The sequence below is a fragment of the Aegilops tauschii genome, chromosome 6 (assembly GCF_002575655.3).
Source record: "Aegilops tauschii subsp. strangulata cultivar AL8/78 chromosome 6, Aet v6.0, whole genome shotgun sequence".
NCBI classification, from domain to species: Eukaryota; Viridiplantae; Streptophyta; class Magnoliopsida; order Poales; family Poaceae; genus Aegilops; species Aegilops tauschii.
Genome location: NC_053040.3, coordinates 234,846,355 through 234,867,794, shown reverse-complemented (window position 1 = coordinate 234,867,794; position 21,440 = coordinate 234,846,355). Strand labels below are relative to the sequence as shown.

The 21,440-nt window shown below is 53.0% G+C and overlaps 1 protein-coding gene across 1 annotated transcript in view; it reads right to left on the bottom strand.

The window, feature by feature from the left end:
* Positions 1-16,830: 16,830 nt before the first annotated feature.
* LOC109755371 (uncharacterized) overlaps positions 16,831-21,440 on the bottom strand; it is a 28,177-nt gene continuing 23,567 nt past the window's right edge. Inside the window, exon 6 of the mRNA XM_073501347.1 lies at positions 16,831-17,231. Within this exon, the coding sequence (XP_073357448.1) occupies positions 17,153-17,231 (79 nt within the window). The 3' untranslated portion in view covers positions 16,831-17,152. The remainder of the gene's footprint in view (positions 17,232-21,440) is intronic.

Genomic DNA, 21,440 nt, shown 5'->3' with positions numbered 1-21,440 from the left:
GGAGCACAAGGTCGCCCTCTTGGAAGGATCTTGGCTTGACCTTGCGGTTGTAGTAGCGGCGCAGCCCTTGCTGGTAGATGGCGGACCGGCTGAGTGCTAGCAGCCGGCCTTCTTCTAGTAGGTCCACGACGTCTTCTCTTGCTTCTTTGGCCTGCTCCTCCGTGTACGTGGTGATCCGAGGCGAGTCGAACTCGATGTCTATTGGGATGACAGCCTCGGCACCGTACACAAGGAAAAATGGAGTGAAGCCGGTTGACTTGTTGGGTGTAGTGCGCAGGCTCCAGAGGACAGCCGGCAGCTCTTTGAGCCAGCAGCCGGCCGATCGCTCCAGTGGTACAACCAGTCGGGGTTTGATGCCGGAGAGGATGAGTCCATTTGCTCGCTTGACCTGGCCGTTTGACTGCGGGTGGGCAACGGACGCTAAGTCCAGTCGGATGCCCTGCGTCGCGCAGAAACATGTCAATGCTCCTTTGGCGAAGTTCGTGCCGTTGTCGGTGATGATGCTGTGCGGCACGCCGTACCGAGTAGTGATGTCGGTGATGAATGTCACGGCAGTCGGCCCATTCAGCTTTTTGATCGGCTTTGTTTCGATCCACTTTGTGAACTTGTCCATAGCGACAAGTAGATGCGTCAAGCCGTCGCGGGCTGTCTTGAAAGGGCCCACCATGTCCAGTCCCCAGACGGCAAAAGGCCAGGCGAGGGGAATGGTCTTGAGTGCAGAAGCCAGCAGGTGTTGCTTGGAACTAAAAACTTGGCATCCTCTGCAGCTCTTGACTATTTCTTTAGCATTCTCCAAGGCAGTCGGCCAGAAGAAACCATGGCGGAAAGCCTTGGCCACAAGTGATCTTGAGGCTGCGTGGTGGCCGCATTCGCCTTGGTGGATGTCTTTGAGGATTGCCACTCCTTTTTCTGGCTCGACACAACGCTGGAAGACTCCAGTGACGCTGCGCTTCACAAGCTCTCTGTTGATTATTGTATATGTTGCGGCTCGTCGTTGCACTAGTCTTGCTGAGATCTCATCAGCCGGCAGCTCTCTGCTGACTAGGAACCTGAGGATGGGCTGGGCCCATGAGGGAGCTGTGACTTCTTCTTCTGTTAATGTAGCCACCATGACTCGGGTGGGTGGGTTGGGTGAGTCGGCCACTGCTTCTTGTGTCGTTGTAGTCCCCGGGCCGACTACTACAGTCCCCGGGCCGGGTGCGACTACAGCAGTCCCCGGGCCAGTTGTCGAAGTCCCCGTGCCGCCTGCGGGGTTTCTCCAGTCGGATCCGGCTGTATCTGGCGCAGGTGGTACAAAGATGGAATCCGACTCTGGAGACGGCTTGATGGACGGCTTGAGGAGGCGCTGGAGGGAGACGCCAGTCGGTATGGCTTGTCGGGTGGAGCCGATCCATGCTAGGGCATCTGCTTGGTCGTTGTCGGCCCTTGGCACGTGGAGGAACTCGCACCCCTCGAAGTATCCGCTGATCTGCTGGACGAGGAATCGATAACTCGCCATGTTCGCGTCCTTGGCGTCCCAGTCGCCAGACGATTGCTGGACCACCAAGTCTGAGTCGCCGTAGCACAGGATCCGGCGTATGCCAAGCTCTTTGGCTAGCCGGAGCCCGTGTACGAGCGCCTCGTACTCGGCCACGTTGTTGGAGGCGGCGAAGTGGATCTGCAGCGTGTACTTGAGCTTGTCGCCTTTGGGAGAGGTGAGGACGATGCCGGCTCCCAAGCCGGTGCGCATCTTGGACCCGTCAAAGTGCATCCACCAATGGGTAGAGTCGGGAGCCGGCGGTAGGTACTGGGTCTCGGCCCAGTCGACGAGGAAGTCGGCCAATGCTTGCGACTTGATGGCGGTGCGGGGTTGGTAGAAGATTGTGTAGGGCGCCAATGCAATGGCCCATTTTGCCACCCGGCCGGATGCATCCCGGCTGCCTATGATCTCGGCGAGCGGGGCAGTGCATACGACCGTGATGGGGTGCTCTTGGAAGTAGGGCTTCAGTTTTTTGGCAGCGAAGTACACCCCATAGCACATCTTCTGGTAGTGCGGGTAGTTTTGCTTTGAGCTGGATAGCACTTCGCTGAGATAGTACACCGGCCTCTGGACTAGCTGGGCTCGGCCTTCCTCCGGGCGCTGGACCACAACAACAGTGCTGACGACTCGGCTAGTCGCGGCGATGTAGAGGAGCATGGGCTCCTTCTCAGTCGGCGCTGCCAGGACAGGCGGAGTGGTCAGCATTTTCTTCAACTCATGGAAGGCTTGGTCGGCTTGGTCGTTCCACTCGAAGTGAGTGGACTTCTTCATGAGTCGGTACAGGGGGAGAGCCTTCTCTCCTAGTCGGCTGATAAAACGATTCAGGGAGGCTAAGCAGCCAGTGAATTTCTGCACATCTCGCAGTTTGGTGGGAATCTCCATCCTCTCGATGGCCTTGATCTTGACAGGGTTGCATTCGATGCCGCGTTCGGAGACCAGGAAGCCCAGCAGCTGGCCGGCTGGCACTCCGAACACGCACTTCTCGGGGTTGAGCTTGATTTGGAATCGGCGCAAGTTGGCGAATGTTTCTTTCAGGTCTTCCAGCAAGGTACCGCGCTTCTCTGTCTTCACCACAATGTCGTCTACATAGACGTGGGCATTTCTGCCGAGTTGTTTCAAGAGGCATTTCTGCATGCAACGCTGAAAAGTGGCACCGGCATTTCTCAAGCCGAATGTCATAGTCAGGTAGCAGAAAGCTCCAAAGGGTGTGATGAAGGCAGTCTTCAGGCGGTCAGCTGGGTCCAACTTGATCTGATGGTACCCTGAGTACGCATCCAAAAAACTTAACAGCTCGCATCCGGCTGTGGAGTCTATCACTTGGTCAATCTGTGGCAGAGCAAACGGATCCTTTGGGCAGGCCTTGTTCAGACTGGTGTAGTCTATACACATGCGCCACTTGTTATTCTTCTTCAAAACCAGAACTGGGTTGGCAAGCCACTCTGGAAAGAACACTTCCATGATAAAGCCAGCGGCAAGGAGCCGGGCTATCTCTTCTCCCACAATTCTTCGCTTCTCTTCTGACAGTCGGCGGAGGGGCTGCTTGACCGGCTTCGCATCAGCTCGGACATGTAATTTGTGCTCGGCGAAATCCTTCGGGACACTCGGCATGTCCTTTGGGGACCATGCAAAGATGTCTCGATTCTCACGGAGGAAGTCGACGAGCTCGCCTTCCTATTTACTGTCCAAGTTCCCCCCAATGACAGCGAACCTCTCCGGGTTCTCCGGGTCCAGGGGTATCTTCTTCGTCTCTTTGGCAGGCTGGAAGGAGCCCTGCGCATCACAATCCTTGGGGTTGGGGGACAAGGTCGGCTGCTTGCCGGCCATGGCCACAACCCGTTCCAACATCTTCTTCTCTTCTGCCACCACGAGGGACTCGGCCAGCCGGCTACTGGCCATGGCGCACTCGATGGACTTCTTGTAGTCGCTGGCTACCGTGATGATCCCCTTCGAGCTCGGCATCTTCATCTTCAGGTAGGCGTAGTGGGGCACAGCCATGAACTTGGCCAGGGCAGGTCGGCCGAGCAGTGCATGATAGGGGCTCTCCAAATCCACTACCTCGAACCGTATTGCTTCTCGGCGAAAATGATCTTTGTCTCCGAAGAGAACATCCATTTTGATCTTGCCGATTGGGGAGCAAGACAGGCCAGGGACGATACCATGGAAGACGGTGCGGCTCGGCATGAGCTGCTTCGCTTTGACGTTCAGCTTCTCCATGGTATCGCGGTACAGTATGTTGATACTGCTTCCGCCGTCTATCAGGACGCGGGAAAATCTGGCAGCTCGCCTCTCCGTCGCGAGGGTGACATCCAAGACCATTGCATAGGAGCCAGGCGAAGGCATTACCTCTGGGTGGTCGGCCTGGCTCCAGCTGATTGGTTTTTCTGACCAGTGCATGAACTCGGGAGTGTTAGTGGCGACTGCATTCACTTCTTGATGCTGTCGGCGTCGGCTGCGCTTGTCGTCGGCTTGACTGGTGAAGACGACGTAGGCGGCGTGCTCTTCGGGAAATTCGTCTTGGATGGCGCCGACTGCCGGCCGAGCCGCCGGCTGCTGGGGGCTGGAGGCGGCGGGCCGGGAGGCGGAGGCGGCAACATCCCCTCGCCCTTGGTGATGCGGGTGAGCCAGTGGCATTTCCGGGTTGTGTGGTTGGACGGCTTCGCGCCGCTGTGGAACTTGCAGGGGGCGTCGAGAGCTTGTTCGTAGGAGAAAGACGGCTGCCAAGCCGGCCTTCCACCCTTCTTCTTGGGAGCGGGCCGTTCTTCGGGCTGCTCGTCTTCAACTGTGGCCACCTGCCGACTGGAGGAAGTCGGCATGGGGGCCTTGCGCTTGTGGTCGTTCTGGTAGGGGCGCCGATTAGGGTCGCCAGCCGGCGTCTTAGGAGCCGGAGCAATCACTTTCCCCGAGGCGTCCACTCGGAGCTCCGTTTTCATTGAGGAGTCAGCTGTGGCGTACTTGTTCGCGATGACCAGCAACTCATCGAGGGTAGCCGGCTCGTCGCAGAGGAGTCGGTGCTTGAGGAGGGTGCCCTCTCGGCACCCGGCGGTGAAGTACTCGATGGCCTGGACCTCGTGCACCCCCTCGCAGGAGTTGCGGAGCTCGGCCCATCGCGTGAGGTAGTCGCGGGTCGACTCGTTGGGCCCTTGGACGCAGAGGGAGAGTTGGCGAGGCTTGGGAGGCCGTTTGTAGGTGCTGGTGAAGTTGCGGACGAAGACTTCGGTGAAGTCCAGCCAACTGTTGATGCTGTAGGGCTTGAGGCTGTTGAGCCATGTGAGCGCCGTGCCTTGCAGCATGAGGGGGACGTACTTCACGGCGACGCGCCGATTGCCGTTGGCTATGCTGACGGCCGTGGAGTAGTCGATGAGCCAATCTTTCGGCTTCACCGAGCCGTTGTACTTGGGCGTGTCTCTGGGGAGCGAGAACCCTTTGGGGAAGGGCTCGTCGCGGATGCGGGGGCCAAAGCATGGCGGGCCGACATCGTCTTCTTCTTCTAACGCCAAGGATCGAGCAAGGCGGTCGATCCTGTGGCGGGCGTCATTCTCGCCGACTCCTTCTCGGCGGCCGAGTCGATCGCCAAGAGTCGGGTGTGTGATAGGCGGCGGAGTGAGGCGTCTTTCTCTTCGAGGCGGGGGAGGAGGCAGATTTCCTTGGTGTTCAACCGCTCGAGGGCGGCCTTCCGCGTCGCGCTCGATGGTAATGCGAGTCCGGCTGCGGCTGGCAGCCGGCTCCTTGTCTTTCTTCTGGCGCGCGCCGCTCGCAGTCGGCGAGCGGGACGTCGCGGCGTGCTCCCGGCGCGGGGGATGACTATCAGCACGGGCGCCGGCTTCATGCCGTTCTGCAGCCGCGTCGATCAGCTGCTGGATCCGTCTCGCCATGTAGGGGAGCTCATCGGCTCCCAGCCCATTGAGCTCTTCTGCAGCCGCCTGAGCGGTTCGTAGATTCTCGAGCGGGGTGGCGTAGACAGGGCGATCTGCCCCCAGCATGCTGGCGACGGCCGCGCCGCGCTTCTGGACGAAGCCGGCTCGGCTCGGGCCGCTAGGCATCGGCGTACCGAAGGCGGCGCGGTCGATTTCGCGCTGGTGGGCCTCGGTGAGGCGCCTCATGGAGGCTATCTTCTGGCCCTCCGCGATGAGGGCAAGGCGGCGTGCCTCCAGGGTCTCGGCGTCGGCGTCGGCCGGGATGGGGACGGAGAGGTCGTGCATTGCCGCTTGCAGGGCGCCGTGGGCATTCTCGCCCGAGTTGGCGGCGTGGCTGATGACCAACACTTCGGTGACACCGCTGCTGCCGCTGTCAGCTCGAGAGAGGGGGCCGTCGAAGACCACCACGTCGGAGGGGTAGGCGTCAAGCGATGCTGTGTCGGAGTCGATGAGCATCGGGTCGGTGGAACCGACCGACTCCATGTCTGCAGCAGGCTCGCTGGAGACGTGAAGCTGCTCGAGGAGGCTGACGAGGCGGTTCTCGGGGTAGTCGGTGCCTGCGTCGGACGCAGGCTCGTCGGAGATGCGAGTCTCGCCGAGTAGATCGGCGAGGCAGCTCGCTGCGCAGGCGTCGTCGACGCCTTGCAGCGCGTCGAGGCAAACGCCATCGGGCGCAGCAGGCTGGCTGCGCTCGCGGGGGAGGAAGAGGGTTCCCGTCCAGAACAGGTCTCCAGACGACGGTGCACCTGGCCCCACGGTGGGCGCCAAATGTCGGGTGGTTGGTGCGACATATGCCAATGGATGGCTTATCATTGTGGGTGCCAATAAGACATCGCCGGTGCCTGGAAACGGGATGAGGCGAAGACATGCACGCCGGCGGATCTTACCCAGGTTCGGGGCTCTCCGAGGAGATAACACCCCTAGTCCTGCTCTGCGGGGTCTCCGCATGATCACTAGATCAAGGAAAGGTAGCTACAATCGCTCCTAGAGCTGTTGGGTTCAAGGGAGAAGAAGAACGAGGCTAGCTCTTGCTTCTCTCTATCTCTATGGTGTGTGTGCTGTGTTCAGAAGCTAACCCTTTGCATGGGTGCTCCGGGGGGTTTATATAGGCCTACCCCCCGGGGGTACAATGGTAATTCGGCTGGGCACTGGTCCCAGCCGTCAGTGTCTACGCTCGCCGGCTTCTCCGCCGGCTGCTGGGTCCCGCTGACTGGTGGGTCCCGCCGGCTGCCGGCTTCTTGGTCGACAGGCCGGCCCCACCGCCTAGGGTCTTGTCGGCGGCTGCTTACTGTAGCCTTGCCTCTGATGACGAGGGCTTTGTCGAGGTAAGCATGGCTACAGTGGGCCGCCTCGGGGGCTCTCACTGTAGCCTTACCTCGTCTTGTCTCCTTAATGGGGCTCCTGCTTCGAGGAAGGGGGTAGCCGGCTTCTGGGGGCCGGCTACACCCTCGGTCGACTGGGGGAGGCCGGGCCGCCTCCGCGCGTCTCTCTGGCGGAAGGGGCCCGGCGCCTGCGGGCCGTACAGGAGTCGGTCGTGGATGACGTTGAGCCTGGCATGGCTACAGTGCCGAGCCGAACGGGAGACGGTCATCCCGTACGACCTCCTGTGGCCATGCCTGCCTCGGGCCTCGGGGGTAGTGGGCCGCACTGTGGCCACACCCCGTCTTGTCACCGTTATGTGGGCGTAGCTTTGGTGGTTGTGGTCTCGGCCGGCTTCTTGGAGTCGGCGTTCTTCTTGGCTGGCTTCTTGAAGACGGCTACCCCGTAGTCGTCCCGGGGAGGGGTTGCTGAGGCTGGGTCGCCTTCCGGGAGTCGGCTTCAGAGGTAGCCGGCCAGGGAAGGCGGCCCTATGCTTGGAGTGCTTGGAGGCCCGAAGGCCTGATAATTTTTTCAGAAGAACCAGGGGCAGTCGGTTAGGCTACTCGTGGCCATTTACTCCGACATGTTACCTTCACCTTGCTGCTGTTGTTGAACCATTGGATGTAGTAAGGATGTGGATGTGGTCTTGTGGTGAGAGATAGCTTCTCCACCATCTCCATGCTACCCAAGTTGTTGCAGCTCCCTCCATCTATGATGACGCGAATAGAACATTCCTTCACAACTCCCTTTGTATGGAACAAATTATGCCTCTGATTTTGCTCAGCTTGTGTAACCTGCACACTCAAAACACGTTGAGCAACCAAACATTCATACATGTCAGCATCTTCAGGAGCCATGTATTGTGTCTCATGATCAGAATCATCTCCATCGTGTTCTTCACGTGTAATAAGAGCCAAAGTCTCCTCATCATAGTCACTAGCGGACTCATACCCACCATCCTCAGTAGCAATCATCACACTCTAAGATTTGCATTCTCTCGCATAATCATCCTCCTCCCCATTAGCAGCAGGAGCCACAGAATTATCAACAGCAGCACCAACAGTTTGGCCAGGCTGAAGAGGGACACGGCTCGCTCGGCGGAGGGCTGTTTCGCGACGTGGAGGTAGTCGTTGTTGTTGTTGTTGCAGAGGTGCGGCAGGTGCAGCCGGTGGTGGAAGACGCGCAAGCAGTTCAATAAATCTGTTATCGAGCTTTGTTTCAAACGTCTTCTCAAGGCCAGTGATCTCCATGGCCTCTTCAAAATTGTTCAGCACATCTTGCACCTGTTCAGTCATCATTTGCTGAAACTTATCATGAAGCTCCTTGTTCGTTAAGTTCTCCCAGTAAATCTCGTCGGCTTGTGATCCTGGCATGGTTAGCAGCAATAGAAACACACAAGAATATGATCCTATAGACTACTAACAAGTGGTGGTGGTGGTGGGTGTCACAAATCCGTCAAGCAAATCTCAAATTCTTACCAGTTCTTACCCAGCAGCAGGCGGTGATCGGCAACCGATGTAGTCAAAACTCTCAAAGCTTGGATAGAGTGATTACCAGGGAGAGTCAAACGCACGATGTAGATGTATGTGGAGCTGGGAAGGCTTATGGTAGCAAAAAGGGTCAGCAATAATCAATTTAGAGATGCAAAGTTGAATAAACGCTCAACGACGGTACTGTGCTGGTCCTAGGCTAGACCGTGCTAGAGATGCGAGTCTAGAACACTAACAAATTCATGGCACTGCACGTAAACAAGGGAAAAGCACACTCTGGAATTTTTTTTTCGCTTTATTTTTTTTCTGGCGCTCTTTTTTTTTGCGCTCCTCTTTTTTTGCGAAAAATCACTATAATGGCGAGTGTCTCAAAACTCTTCCCAGGTCAAAATGACAGGATGGGCATGAAAAATTTTGACCATTTTTTCGGAAATCAGGGTAGCGACGACGAAAAAGTGCGACAAAAAATCACTATGATGGCACGTGGCTCAAAAGACTCAGAAAAGCCTAAAAATAGGATAGGGAAAAAATATTTTTGGTCGCCGAAATTTTGGCCTAATTTTTTTTCCGAGACCTACTCAGGCAAGGAAACACGAAACGAAAAATAGATGGATCTCGAAAACAAACCTAATATGAAAAGAACTCGGATTGGTGGTGGATGTATGGTGGTACGATATGGCAGCGGTGGTGGTATATGGTAGCGGTGGTGGTATATGGATAGGGATCGGTGGTGGTAGATGGATACGGATTGGTGGTGGTATATGGATACGGATTCAGAGCGGTGGCGGATAAGCGGTGGTGGTAGATGGCAGGGGCGATGATGATGGTGCGGCGGCGGCGTGACAACTTATGACCAGAACTCGAAACTCTAAAAGACTAGACTCTAAGACCAGCAACTTGACACGACAATGCAACCGCAAATTCAACAAAGCAAAAACCCTAAAAAGATTATGCAAAGGCTCAGATTGGTTCGGATATGATGAACTAACCCTAATTTTTTTGTGGCTTTTTCGTGGACTGTAGGTATGAAGAACAGACTTGATCTAAACTATGAAAAACTGTAAAATCTCACCGAGCAACCTGCAAATCTGATACCACTTGATAGAGGCAAAGGTGTCCCGATGTTTCGATGAGATGTTGGCTATCGTTTTTTGTGGGAGTCGACCTTGACGATCCGACTACGAACGTGCGAGACGTCGCGCCTTAGCAATCGCTAAACCAACTTCCGAAGGTTATTGACCACGCCGGAGCTCGATCAACCTGACCACGAGGGCCTGTTTCCTGCGAGCAAACGAAGAACAAGCAAGAAACTAAGATTGCAATCTGGATATTGCGAATATAAGAGGAAAGTTTTATTAATGAAGGTGGGGTTCTGTGACGCCTTGGTCTGGTCGTTGAACACAAACGAAGTACACGAAGTTGCAGCTATGGCGAACTTTTAATCTAAACAAAACCCAAAGTCTAAACGGTGCCCTAAGGGCTGTATATATGGAGGAAGAGGGGGGAATTTCGTGGCCCTTGGGGAAGGGGTCCGAAACCAACCCTATCTCTTGTTTCCCCACACATACGGACTCTAAAAACAGCATATACTTATGTATTTCGAAATTACATGGGCTTGGCCCAATAATAAGGTGACGCAGCACCTAGAATAGCCTCTGGACGAATTTTATGAAGTGGCATCTAGTATATTTCGTCCAAGGCTTCATGCACTCCTTATGGTGGCTTCAAAGTCCTGAAATCATCACTTGTAACTCCGTTCTTGTTCCCCTTGCGCATGCCATCAACTCCATGCTTGTTCTTGCTCCAATGTTCATCCTTCTCCAAGGTAGGCCCTTCATTTGTAAGCAAAACAAATGTATCCAATTTAGGCAGCACCATATTCTCATGAACATTAGAATCATTACCAAGAAACGGAAGTACCTGGTAATTTATTTGGCGTGCGCGAGCTCTAGTAATTGGTCCAGTATATGTAACAGTAGGGGCTATGGGTGTAACAATGGTATTGATGTCCTCATCACCATATGGCTCCTGCCAGTTGCCGATAACTGTTACAAAACATGATCATCTCATACAACAATTTATATATCATCACGTCTTGACCATATCACATCACAACAAGCCCTGCAAAAACAAGTTAGACGTCCTCTACTTTGTTGTTGCAAGTTTTACGTGGCTGCTATGGGCTTCTAGCAAGAACCGTTCTTACCTACGCATCAAAACCACAACGATTTTTCGTCAAGTGTGTTGTTTTAACCTTCAACAAGGACCGGGCGTAGTCAAACTCGATTCAACTAAAGTTGGAGAAACAGACACCCGTTAGCCACCTGTGTGCGAAGCACGTCGGTAGAACTAGTCTCATGAACGCGGTCATGTAATGTCGGTCTGGACCGCTTCATCCAAAAATACCGTCGAATCAAAATAAGACGTTGCTGGTAAGCGGTATGACTATTATCGCCCACAACTCTTTGTGTTCTACTCGTGCATATAACATCTACGTATAGACCTGGCTCGGATGCCACTGTTGGGGAACGCAGTATTTTAAAAAATTTACCTAAGATCACACAAGATCTATCTAGGAGATGCATAGTAACGAGCGGGGAGAGTGTGTCCACGTACCCTCGTAGACTGAAAGCGGAAGCGTTTAGTAACGCGGTTGACGTAGTCGAACGTCTTCGCGATCCAACCGATCCAAGCACCAAACGTACGGCACCTCCGCGTTCAGCACACGTTCAGCTCGATGACGTCCCTCGAACTCTTGATCCAGTTGAGGCCGAGGGAGAGTTCCGTCAGCACGACGGCGTGGCGACGGTGATGATGAAGTTACCGGCGCAGGGCTTCGCCTAAGCACTAAGACGATATGACCGAGGTGTGTAACTATGGAGGGGGGGCACCGCACACGGCTAAGAGAAGGCTTGGTCTGTCTTTGGGGTACCCCCCCCCCTCCCACGTATATAAAGGGGGGAGGAGAGGTGGCCGGCCCAAGGGGGGCGCCATGAAGGGGAGTCCTACTTGGACTCCCGATCCAAGTAGGATTCGCCCCCCCAACCCTAGTCCAATTCGGTTTGGGCTTGGGGGCGCGCGTCGTCACCTGGCTGCCGCCTCTCTCTCCACTAGGGCCCATGAAGGCCCATTAACTCCCGGGGGGTTCCGGTAACCCCCGGTACTCCAGAAAATGGCTGAATCTTTCTGAAACCATTCCGGTGTCCAAACATAACCTTCCAATATATCAATCTTTATGTCTCGACCATTTCGAGACTCCTCGTCATGTCCTTGATCTCATCCGGGACTCCGAACAAACTTCGGTTCATCAAATCACATAACTCATAATACAAATCCTCATCGAACGTTAAGCGTGCGGACCCTACGGTTTCGAGAACTATGTAGACATGACCGAGACATATCTCCGGTCAATAACCAATAATGGAACCTGGATGCTCATATTGGCTCCTGCGTATTCTACGAAGATCTTTATCGGTCAAACCGCATAACAACATACGTTGTTCCCTTTGTCATTGGTATGTTACTTGCCCGAGATTCGATCGTCGGTATCATCATACCTAGTTCAATCTCGTTATCAGCAAGTCTCTTTACTCATTCCGTAATGCATCATCCCGTAACTAACTCATTAGTCACATTGCTTGCAAGGCTCATAGTGATGTGCATTACCGAGAGAGCCCAGAGATACCTCTCCGATACACGGAGTGACAAATCCTAATCTCGATCTATGCCAACTCAACAAACACCATCAGAGACACCTGTAGAGCATCTTTATAATCACCCAGTTACATTGTGATGTTTGATAGCACACAAGGTGTTCCTCCGGTATTCGGGAGTTGCATAATCTCATAGTCTGAGGAACATGTATAAGTCATGAAGAAAGCAATAGTAGAAAAACTAAACGATCATTATGCTAAGCTAACGGATGGGTCTTGTCCATCACATCATTCTCTAATGATGTGATCCCGTTCATCAAATGACAACACATGTCTATGGCTAGGAAACTTAACCATCTTTGATTAACGAGCTAGTCAAGTAGAGGCACACTAGGGACACTCTGTTTGTCTATGTATTCACACATGTACTAAGTTTCCGGTTAATACAATTCTAGCATGAATAATAAACATTTATCATGATATAAGGAAATATAAATAACAACTTTATTATTGCCTCTAGGGCATATTTCCTTCATTCAGGGCGATGTCGTTCGGCCTCTGCAACGCGCCGGCCACATTCCAGTGTCTAATGAACTCCGTGTTCGGTCGCCACGTTCACAAATTCATCATCATCTTCCTCGATGACATTCTTGTCTTCGGTGTTGATTTACAGGAACATGAAGAACACTTGCGCACTGTCCTCGACCTCCCGCGGGCGCACCAGCTGTACGCCAAGGCCTCCAAATGCTCGTTCACCCAGCAAAAGATCGAGTACTTGGGACATGTCATCTCCAAGGACGGCGTCACCACCGATTCCAGCAAGACCAGCGCCATGAGTGTATGGCCCGTGCCCACGACGCCCACAGAGCTCCACGGCTTCCTCGGCCTTACAGGCTACTACCGCGAGTTCGTGCCACACTACGGCATTATCGCGAAGCCCCTGATGCGCCTTCTCACAAAGAAAAGATTCCTCTGAGACGACAAGGCCCAGACCGCATTCAAGATGCTCAAGAAGGCGATGGTGAGCACGCATGTGCTTGCACTCCCAGACTTCAAACGCCCGTTCGCCATCGAGACCGACGCGTGCGACACCAGCGTGGGCGCGGTGCTGGTTCAGGACGGCCACCCCATCGCGTACCTGAGCAAGGCGTTCGGCGTGCAGAACCAAAAGCTCTCTGCGTATGAGAAGGAGTTTCTCGCCGTGATGATGGCGATCGACAAGGGGCGCCCTTACCTCCAGCATGCACCGTTTGAGATCGTCACCGACCACAAGACCTTGTGTTCCTTGGGCGATCAACAGCTCGTCATGGATCTTCAGCGCAAGGCCATGTCCAAGATGGTGGGCCTGCAGTTCACATTCCGCTACAAGAAGGGCGCGGACAATGGCGCAGCCGGCGCGCTCTCCAGGGTGGGGCACCTACTGTCGCTGGACGCGCTCTCGGTGTGCCAGCCCCAGTGGTTGCAAGACGTGGAAAATTCATACGTGACGGACGCGGACGCACAAGAGCTTCTCACCAAGCTTGCCCTCTGCGACACCAATGACCAAGGCCGCACTCTGCAGCAAGGAGTGATCCGCCAACGAGGGTGGCTGTGAATCGGCACCAACATCGCGCTCCAAACCAAGCTGATCGCCGCACTGCACCACAGCACGGTGGGAGGACACTCAGGCACCACCGCCACCTACCAGCGCGTACGCAAGCTCTTCTCCTGGCCTGGCTTGAAGCGCGCCGTCGAGGATTTCGTCAAGCAATGTAGCATTTGCCAGCACGCGAAGCACGAGCAAACCCACCCTGCGGGCAAGCTCCAACCGCTTCCAATCCCGCAAGAGCCATGGCAGGATATAACCATGGATTTTGTAGAAGGGCTAACCAAGTCGGGCGACCACGACGCGATCATGGTGGTCGTCGACCGCCTCACCAAGTACGCTCATTTTGTACCTCTCTGGCACCCTTTCACCGCCACTCAAGTCGCCCGCGCCTTTTGGGACAACATCATCAGACTCCACGGTGTGCTGCACTCCATCATCTCCGACCGCGACAAGGTGTTCACCAGCGCGATGTGGCGGGAAATTCTCGCCGCCGCAGGCACCAAGCTGTTGTACTCCACGGCGTACCACCCCCAGACCGATGGCCAGTCGGAGCGCGTGAATCAGTGCTTGGAGATGTATCTCCAATGCGTCGTCCATGACACGCCCAAGCAATGGCGCCGGTGGCTCTCCGCGGCGGAATTCTAGTACAACTCCTCACACCACGCCTCGCTCAATGGCTCCCCTTTCAAGGCTCTGTATGGGCGAGAACCCAACTTGGGGGGGCTTCCCGCGGTCAGCACCACCATTTTCGCGCACGCGCCCCTCGACGAGAACGATTGGGCGACCCACACCGAGCTGCTTCGTGCCCAGGCGCGCTTCAAGAAGCAGGCCGATCGTCACCATGCCAAGCGCGCCTTTGACGTGGGCGAGCAAGTTCTCCTCAAGCTTCAACCCTACGCGCAATCCTCCGTCGCCAACCGCCCATGCCGGAAGCTGGCATACAAGTTCTTCGGCCCGTTCACCATGATGGAGCGCATCGGCAACCTGGCGTACCGCCTGCAATTACCCCAAGACGCATCCATCCGGTGTTCCACGTCTCCCGGCTCAAGTCGTTCGTCCCCGACTATACACCAGTCTTCACTGAGCTGCCCAAGATCCCGGACCTCACCGCCGCTAAGCGTGTTCCGGTGGCCATCCTGGACCGCCGCATGATGAAGAAGGGGAACACTCCAGTGGTACAAATACAAGTGTAATGGAACTCCATGCTGCAATCAGCTGCTACCTGGGAAGACTACACTGTCCTGCGGCAACGCTACCCCGACGCACAGCTCTGGGAAGATGAAGAAGCTGCTGCTCGAGAGGGGGCAAATGTCACGCCTGTAGATCAATCTACAACGGACTGAAGAAATGAAATTCAGAGTTCTAAACTTGCAACAGCAACGACCTGGTCAGCGGGGCCGGGCTGGGCCCACTGTCAGGGGATTGAGTGTGTGTGCCAGCTGTGGCTTGGCTTACTTGTATGCGCGTGTGTGGACGCGGAGGCATCGAGATTTGAATGAACCTTTTCCTCCATGTCGTCTATCTCTCTCGCTCGCTCTCACCTACGCTCGTCCTTCTCCTCTCATCTCTGATCCCATCCTCCCCTTCAGGTCTCACGATCGGGACGAGACATTCTAGAACAATACCTTGCTCTGAAGTGGATTTGAATTTCAATCGCTCCCTCCAGATCCTCCTGAGGAGAGGCGCTCCTCACGCGCAAGACCAGTGCCCTCGTACCGCTGCACCGTTGCCGCACCCTTCCTTCTTCCCCGTCCTTCTTCTCCTACCTCTCCTCCTCCCTGGATCCTTCTCTGTCTCTCTTTTCTACCAGAAAAATCAAAGTGCGCCGCCGTGCCGGATCCATCCTTCTCCCGTGCCCGCTGGATCCCGCCGCCGCCGTTCTGCACCGAGCAGATGCGTCGTCCCCAGCCCCTCGAGCCGCCGCGTTGACCTGATCCAGAATCTGCGCTCGAGCGCCGCGGCGGGGTGGCAAGCGGGTAAAGGTGCGGCCGCGGCGGCGAGTGGTGCGGCAGCGGCAAGGGGGATTTGGCTCGGGCATAAGGTCGAGGCGAGGAGGCGGAAGTGTACGGGTATTTTTTCCCAGCGAATCGTTTTTTACTTGCAGAATCATTTTAACTTTACAGATTAATGATGGATTACGGGTTTAATACACAAAACCATAGGGGCTTTTCTGCAAAAAGTGTGTGACGGTGAGCGGTTTTATATTACTAGCAAAAGGGCCCGTGCGTTGCAACGGGAGAGAAAATTAAAGTGTTCGGCATAACACCCGTCAACGCAGCATGACGGGGGTAGGGATGTGTCGTGCCTAGGTATAGAAGAAATTCATCTCATGCTTTAATACCTATTACTGTGGAATATTCTTACCATCGGATTTCAAAGTAGCCCCGTTTAATTCAAAAATTTCCTATGGGTGACTTCATCAATTTCAAATCTCATTCATTGGGGTGAATGTACGCCCAGCGCCTGCATCTATGCTTTTTCCTTCAACCTTTGTATGCAGCAATTTAATGTGTCATCTAAAAAAAGTAATTTAATATGTCCGTTTGCACCGGAAGAAAAAAAAAGATTGATGAAGCCGTATTCATGTCATTTGACGATGTCTCCTTCAGTTTCACACTATCGTCAGATGAAAGAGTAGTGGTGTATTCAAGTTGGATTTTTTTATAATTTATTAAAATATTTGATTGCAAGCGGGTTTTTACGATGTTGAATTTCCTTTAAGAGAATGTTTGTTTGTTTGGTTATTATATTTCCTTTTTTCACTATTTGGACTTGGCCCAAACGCAAACATTTCACGTAGACATCAGATAGGCTGTTTCTCAGGGAAAAAAAACACGCACACTTTGTGAGATGCACGCACATCTCGCCCCCTAATCTCAAATCAAAAGAAACGTCGGCACCGGCCGCTAATAGGCCGCACCATTTTGTTGAGATGCACGCACAAGCACACTATTTTTTTCGCAAAAAAATGGAGTATATATTAAATCAGCCGGGTCGAGCAGCCGCCATGCGTCCTTCCTCGTCTCCTCCCGTCCGTTGAGAGTCGCCCCCCGTGCCCGGCTCCGTCCCTCTTCCCTCCCGGCAGCTCGCTTCCTTCGGCCGGCTTCCATGGTGGAAGGCCACCCCCCGGGGGTGGACATGGCAGGAGCTCTTCCAATAAGCTCCTCGCGTAAGAGAACTCGCGTTGGAGTACATGAAGTTTAAGTTTAACTACGCAATTGATGATTTCCCATGGTTATACCTTACATCGTACGATGCCATTGGCAAGCACCACCGTGATAAGCAGTGAAACTTTTGACAACATATATAGGACTTTAAGTTTTGACAACATATATGACTTTAAGCAAGCAGGATTTCCACACAAACACCGCGTTATCAGGTGCTGGTCCTACCAATCCACGACAAATGCACTGTTCATGAAATGTCCCAAGCCAAAGGGAACAAAGGAGCGTCATATACATATGTGCGCAAGAAGGGAGCAACAGTGGGGAAAAGGTTAACATTATTTCTGAGCATAACAGAAGACCATGGCCTTGGTTAAAAGTACACAGTAGATCAGCAGCATCTACTGATCCAGCAATGAGACTACTGTTCCATCAACCAAAGGTAGATCTATCATGATAGTTGCTCTAGAATTCAGTGTCGAAGCAAGATGCCATCACTTTCGAAACAACTGATCGTGCAAAGGGTATATAGCTTAGACTGTACCTGCACATAACAACAACTGTAACTTCAGAATTGCTGCCCCATCACTCATGCTCTTGGGATGCTAATTTATGTAGTTGCACCAATTATTTATCAATTTATGTAGTTGTACCAATTATTTATCTAAAAATGTTGCCCATTTATGTGATATGATGAGACATCACATGGGATAATGATGCGGAGCATCCTAAGGACATCATCATGTCAAGAGTCCATTTGGCAAGTGACACGTGCGACATCTACTTCACATACACAAAGGGAATCATCTCCTTTACACGTGCTCACTTGACCCTCTCGAGGATGGTATACTACTTGACACTCCTTCCGTGTGCATGCATAGGTATTGTCTGAACATCACGGATGTCGAGGAGGAGTGCGAGCGCAAGTGTACGTCTACACCATCCGCGAGGGAAGCATGGAAGAGAAGACAGAAGAAAGGAGAAGAAGACGGAGCGGCTGCTGAGCTGGAGCCGGACATCCGGACGCCGAGCCGAATCATCCGGGCTCAGCCAGATCATCCCGGCCGACCCCCGGATCGTCCGGATAACTGCGTCGAAGACAATCGAAGGCTTCACCTGAAGCCGGATCATCCGGGACTCCGTCCGGATCATCCGGATCCCCGACGCCCGGATCATCCGGGACCCCGTCCGGATCATCCGGCCTTGCCTGCGTGCATGACTCGGGCCGAGGCCTATGTACCCATTCCGCCCCCTCACTTACCCCTTCGTGGCTTAGACTATAAATAGACCTCCTCCACCTCCTTTCTAGGGTTAGCAAAGTGATAACTCATTTGATAGAGAGCTTTGCTCCTTGTACCACTCTACTCTTGAGAGAAAGAGAGAGACCACCACTCCCATGGAGTTCAAGACCTCCATGTGAGAAGATCCTGCGGGATATATCGATCAAGACCCTCTCTTGGGCGGCCCCCTTCAAGACCTCCTCATGGAGATGAACCTTACCTTGTATCTTTCCCTTTGTTGTTCATGTACCTTGTGGATCTTGTGTGTTTGATTGTCTAGTGGATGTGTGATTGGACTTGTTCTTGAGTGTTTCCCCTTGTGATTTCTCTCCGTTCTTCCCCGTGTTCTTCGAGGGATCTCGCTCCTTTCGTGAAAGATCGGCCATCTAGGGTTTCACCCTACATCATCTTGGTATCATGAGCCACGTTGATCATGATTTCGGAGCCTCCCCGTTGTGTTTTCTAGCCTAGTTTTGTTGATTTCGTCCTAAATTCGAAAATCCCCACCAAAAATAGCCCCAAATTTTTTTGTGATTTGTTGGTTTTGATGATGTTTTGTCGATTTTGATCCATGGATTTGCTTGGTTTCGAGTGGATCTAGCATCTCCCCAAGTTTCCCCACCTTCCATCCACGAAATCTCCACAATTTTGACCCGAAAATCCCTCATTTCCGCCCAAAAATTCGTCCTCGAGAGGAAATCCCGAGCAGTTTGACCTGCCCGGATCATCCGGACATCCCCCGGATCAGCTGGACGCCCCCCCCCCCCCCCGACGTCCGGATAACCCACGCACCCGAATACCCGAACCGGCCTTGACGAACCCGGATCATCCGGATCATCCGGACCTCCTCCCGGATGTCCGGCTAACCCTGAAACTGACTGTGCTGAAATTTTGTTTTGGCCATATCTAATTCATCCGAACTCCGTTTTGACGTTCTTTAGCTCGTTTTGAAGCTCTTGACATCCTCCTTCCCACAAAAATACCACCATCATCATTTGACTTCATCAAATTTTTGGAACTTTGGCATCTTTGCCTGGGCCTTCCACCATATCATCCACATCACCACCACCGACTCCCGCAACCTAACCCATTTTGATCCCCATTGTATATGTGGTTGCTTGAGTAGTGATTCGAGTCTCCTAAGGTGTTTCGGCTACTTAGGGACGGTTGCTTCATCAACCACCACCACCACTTCCGCATAGGCTTGCCCACCATACACTTCCGCCACCTCAACTTAACCCAATTTTGTTTGTGTTGTGAGTTGTGTCTCCTAAGGTGTTTCGGCTACTTAGGGACCGTGCTTTCAACTCCGACTCCGTGTATATTCCACCACCATAACCTTCACTTCCGCAGTGCCTAGTGCAACTACCACCGCTTTCCGCTATCACCATTTGACTTTTGTCATTGAGATTTTGAGTTCACGGTTTTTTTTTCCGTTTCCTAAGGTGTTTCGGCTACTTAGGGACGAGTCTCCATCATCTTGGTATCTTCATCAAGAACACCGCCACTCATCATCGCAAAGCACGGTAACCTCGACGACACCATTGTATATTCCCCTTGCAATTGCATTGATAACCCCTAGCCCATTTTGCGTTACTTGCCTATCGAGACTAGCCATTTGAGTATTGCCCGGCAACGTTACTTGTGCACATTAGTGATCCACCCTTCCATTGCATACATACCATATCATATTGGTATCATCATATCATTCCTTGTGTCACAAGTTTGTTTCCGCATATACACAATTGCTATCTTGGTTTGTGCAAAGTGGCATACAAAAAAAAAGAATAAGCTTTTAAGCAAAAGAAAAAGAGTAAAAAAGCTTGTAAGCAAGTGCAATAGCATCATACCACATTGCACATAAGATTGTCATATCCGATCATCTTGGATCATCTTGAGAGAAACACCGGGAACCATACATAATAGCATACTTGGAATAGAAAGTTGCTACATTTTGCATCTTAGGTTGTGCACAAGTGTCGTATCCGCCTATTGAGCAAGCGTGTTAACGTCTCTCTTGAGTTGTGCAACACGAGCGTTTTCCGTGGATTCCACATTTTGTGCTCACTCTTTGGTTGCACGACCCCAATTATCTATCCGTGTGTGCGTTTCCGTGTGCCATTTTTTGCTATTGGTCTACTTGTTTCACTTGCGAATTTGTGAATCTCTTTCAACATTATTGACTCTTGTTAACATTTTGCATTAAATTTTTGTGTCACTATCCTCACCGAGCTACACCATAAGCTTTACTTGATAGGTGTGAGTGAACAAGTCCGGTACCAATTCCACTATTCTTTCATCTCACATTGAGTGAAACGGGATACATCCTCAACATTGGGAAAAGGTAACTTGGTATTGTTTATCTCATTTCCTACTCACCTCTACTCGGGTCTTGTGCTGGATAGGCAAGGCATTTCACCTTCGGTCTACAACAACAACGACGAGTTTGATGCCACGAACAACTCCAACGACGCCAAGATGCAAGCTCAAATGGAGGACATCAAAGCCCTCATCAAGTCCTACAAGAGATCTCCCTCATCTTCGAGAAGACGCTCAAGAGCACATTCTTCCAAGCTAGCATCTCCGGCAAGATCACATCGGCATCGACACCATCACCACCAAGAACGTGAAGGTCAAGAGCTCAACACCAACAACCGCTCAACGACTTCACCATCACCCTTGGCATCTTCGCCAAGCGACTTCAAGGCATCTTCGCCTACGGACATACGGCATCTTCGCCAACAAGCACCTCAAGACTACGCTCAAGAGAAGCTCCCCAAGCTCAAGTCCGCGACTTCCACGAGCTACTACGACCTCGACACCGACCACGAGATTCCTTTCTATGGGACTCTAGAACCCGAGGAGTATCTCGAATGGGAGCGCCTCATGGACGACTACCTCAAGCTACATCAAGTTCCTCCCGAAGATCAAGTGAAGTGCGCCTCAAGAAATTTCCACGACTATGCGTCGACATGGTGGCTTCACACACCTTTGGAGACCTCCGATATGAGTTGGCCCAAGACGAAGAGAGCTTTGCGGCGAGAGTTTGTGCCCCCAACCTACACGGAACAACTTCTACGCCAATTGGAGAACACCATCCAAGGATCCAACTCCATCGACGAGTACTTCAAGGAGATGAAGATTACCTTGCGACGAGCCGGCGTGGACAACCCCATGTCGATGAAGTTCCACTTCATGATGGGATTGAACAACGACATCTCCAAGACGATCTTCCTCAAGAACTACAAGTCCCTCGACGACAACTACATTGGTGCTCTCAAGGCGGAACAAGAACTCATGAAGGCCAAGGCTTCTCCACCCCAAGCTCACTGCGCGACGACCAAGCTCCATGAGAACGAGCATGAGGATAGCACCACCAAGATGTCCAAGCCCGACGAGCTCCAATATGATGCTCCCAAGTTCGACTTCACCGCCATCCCTCTTTGTGGCATTGATGATGCCGCGTCCTCCAC